This window comes from Atta colombica, unplaced genomic scaffold (assembly GCF_001594045.1).
Source record: "Atta colombica isolate Treedump-2 unplaced genomic scaffold, Acol1.0 scaffold233, whole genome shotgun sequence".
In the NCBI taxonomy this organism is placed as follows: Eukaryota; Metazoa; Arthropoda; class Insecta; order Hymenoptera; family Formicidae; genus Atta; species Atta colombica.
The window spans coordinates 175,290-178,387 of NW_017259331.1; the positions used below are offsets into that span (position 1 = coordinate 175,290).

Consider the following 3,098-nt stretch of genomic DNA (forward strand, 5'->3'; position numbering starts at 1 on the left):
CATCAAAAATAGCGATAGAAAAAAGTAATAGATTATTATGCAAGAATTATCAAAAGTATTTTTTCCATTCTCGGGCGCATTTTCCGTTTAGTTAATACAAAATCGACTGTAAAAATTTCTTGGTCAATTCGCAGTTATTTATAACTCAAACATGTGTACAAAACATTACGCGATATTAAAAATTTATCGAGTTCACTCATTACTTGTTCTTTTTTACTATAAAGGTACTTTCGATGCACCGCGTCGAGAAAACCAGTCAGTCGCACGTTAATATCATAATTATATCGCATTATTTTCTGAATGTTTTTAAAGATTATCGCGCATTCGTTCAATCACGATTTCATTAGAAATCTACATCCGTGATTGAGCGAACATTCATGACTTTGAGTCTCTGAGGAACACGTACATAAATATAATGTAAGTGCAATCTCATGGAAATCTCACAGGTATTTAATAATGCGCTCTACTTCGCATTAAAAATCTTAGTAAATGTACTCTAACCAGCTGCTAAGGCAACTTCAAAACATTTCTGAGCTTTGTATCTTGATCAATCTATCTTAGAACCCGATTAGTCTCTCAATACATGATGCATTTGTAATCCACTTTAATTGTCATCTTATTTCTTAAATAGAAATCGAATCTTTCAAAAAAGATGTGAAAACTGGAATTGTGTTATTCTCGAATGTCGATAAACGTATTCTTCACCGTGCATTTCATTCGTCGCTTATATACACAAGTCCTTTCGTGTTTGTGATATTTTTGATAAGGATGTTCGAACAGTTTAAAGAATTCTAATTTCATTTTGAACCCATTTGAAAGAAATGCAAATATGACGAAGCGAACACTAACTTTGAATGTCTTTTGGAACTATTCGTAGCGGGTCGATCACAGCTTCTGTGAATACTGACAAGATACAGTCTGAGATGGCAACGGAGGCGGTAGAGGCGCATTTTCCTCATGGATCATCACTAACTTGCCGTATTTCACCATTCTTTTTCTCTGTTTGCGCTGTACAAATCAAATAGATCAAATCGCGTTATATGATATAACATAGATATTTCGATAAATCTTAATAAATTTTGCAATGTCTTTTTAATTGTTCTCACCTGCGATTCAGTCCAACTACCGTTGCTACTTCCGCTATCGCTTCCGCTTGACGTAATCCCATCCTCGAGGATAAGTTCAGTACCGAAACCTTCCATCTCCAGATCCAGGTAGAGCTGACCCAGTTGATCGTTGACCAGTAGCGGTTGACTGAAGGTCTTCATCACGTCTAAGTCGGCTTTCAGCACTTCGTTCAGTGTTCCAGGATGCATCTGGTATTCATAGATCAACTCTGGTGTTAGTTGGACGCCCTCTAGCCAGGGTGGAGCCTTTCTCCGCATTCCCTGATGGCACTTGGTGTGTTCCTGCATTTATTATGCTCATATAGTCAAATAAATAAATGAATATTTAGATACTATGAAGGAAAAAATCACAGTCTTTTTCAGACTGTGTCTGAAAAAAGAATCTAAAAAATGTACGAAAGATCGAGACATCTCTTGGATGTCTTTCAGACATTCCGCCATTTGAGTCTCTACCTCGGAAGAGACTTCGCACGTCTTCTGATCCGGATTGCAGCTGCTGTCACTACTCTTGTATACGAAACTGCTACTATAGAAGCTGGACGAACTCGACTCATCCCCGTTGTAGTCAGTCAGTCGGCGATGTTCTTTTACGATCACCGGCGTTGGGTCTACCAAGCTCGAACAGCCGCCGTCATTACTCACGCATGATGAAGACAGCTCGCCGGGCGATAGAACCTGCCAAAAGTTCGATGTAAATTAATATCTTACTGAATAATCAAGGCTGAAGACATTAATTTCAAAACATCAATTAATTAATTTCATTAAAATCCCAATTATAGAAAAACATTTTTTCAATTATTTTCTATAATAGACAATTTGTATATAGGACACAAGAAAAATTTGATACAGTCATTTTACCTTCTTGGAGGACTCGGACATAGCCATTGTGCTCCCTGACTCGGCCTTGATACTGGTCGCTTGACTGGCTGGTCGTTTGCGATCCGGACATTTATCATTGGATAGCAGTTGGTTTTCGCGTGTTGCCATCGGTGCTTGCTCGGGTATTAGAAAAGGTCGATACATCATAGCACGTGGTGGAGGTGCGCCGATCACTGTTGGATAGATCATCCCGGCCATTGCCGTCGCAACGTAAGATACTGGAGCAAACACTAAAATTCTTTTATAACTTCCCATAGAAGACCTACTTTTAAATATGCAATTAAATTCTAATTTAATCCAAATTTTTGGAAGCATCTCTTTTAAAAGTGCTACTGAAGAGATTCAAATCTACAGATCGAAACATAAAACAATATTCAATAATAAGAATTTATTAAATTAATTTTTTAAATTTTTAATTTGCGATTATAGTCAAATGAGATACCTACCGTAAGGATTTTGTTGACTCGATTGCGTTGACGATGGTGGACCAAGCTTCTCTTGCGACGATTCGCTGGATTGTGGTACCGGCATGTAGTACACCGGTATCATTGACGGAAGTAATGGAAATCTGGATACAGCCTCCGAGTTAGTACTAAAATTTTTTTTAATATAATTTATTCATAGATAATTTATTCATAGATTTATTCATAGATTATAATTATATTCTCCATTATTAAACAGTTTTTGAGATTTGTGGAACATTCGGAACTTTATGAATCGAATGTTATCACTCTTTTTATAAAATGTTTAATATTAACGAAATTAATATATTTTATTCTATGTTATTAATATTTTAAAGCTCTTACTTATGGGGTGGAACACAAGATTTAGTAGGTGCGGAAGAGGGTACAGCCGACAATGGTGACCACAAATTAATATTCGTCCCTGTTTGTACCACGGTCGATTGATCGAGACTCATGCTGACAGTGGTTGTGAGATTCGCTGGACCTACCGTGCTTGTCCTCAAGATTTTATCATGTTTCGATACCTGTTTCCATATTATCGTCACATTTAGATTCGTATAAATTTGACTTAATACGCATATCTATTCTTTTGTATTTATATAATATATACACATATATATATATATAT

At 36.5% G+C, this 3,098-nt stretch overlaps 1 protein-coding gene across 10 annotated transcripts in view; it reads right to left on the reverse strand.

Annotated features, from left to right (window-relative positions):
- Positions 1 to 75: 75 nt before the first annotated feature.
- The window catches only part of LOC108688420 (period circadian protein), a 33,076-nt gene continuing 30,053 nt past the window's right edge, over positions 76 to 3,098 (reverse strand). For 7 of the 10 annotated variants that reach the window (XM_018194668.1, XM_018194674.1, XM_018194671.1 and 4 more), the window contains 6 exons: positions 2,813 to 2,994; positions 2,453 to 2,598; positions 1,986 to 2,236; positions 1,581 to 1,802; positions 1,107 to 1,409; positions 76 to 1,008 (listed from right to left, as the gene is read on the reverse strand). In XM_018194668.1, coding sequence (XP_018050157.1) covers positions 886 to 1,008; positions 1,107 to 1,409; positions 1,581 to 1,802; positions 1,986 to 2,236; positions 2,453 to 2,598; positions 2,813 to 2,994 — 1,227 coding nt within the window. In that variant the 3' untranslated portion in view covers positions 76 to 885. The remainder of the gene's footprint in view (positions 1,009 to 1,106; positions 1,410 to 1,580; positions 1,803 to 1,985; positions 2,237 to 2,452; positions 2,599 to 2,812; positions 2,995 to 3,098) is intronic. The other 3 variants (XM_018194672.1, XM_018194669.1, XM_018194673.1) reach the window with 2 other exon arrangements.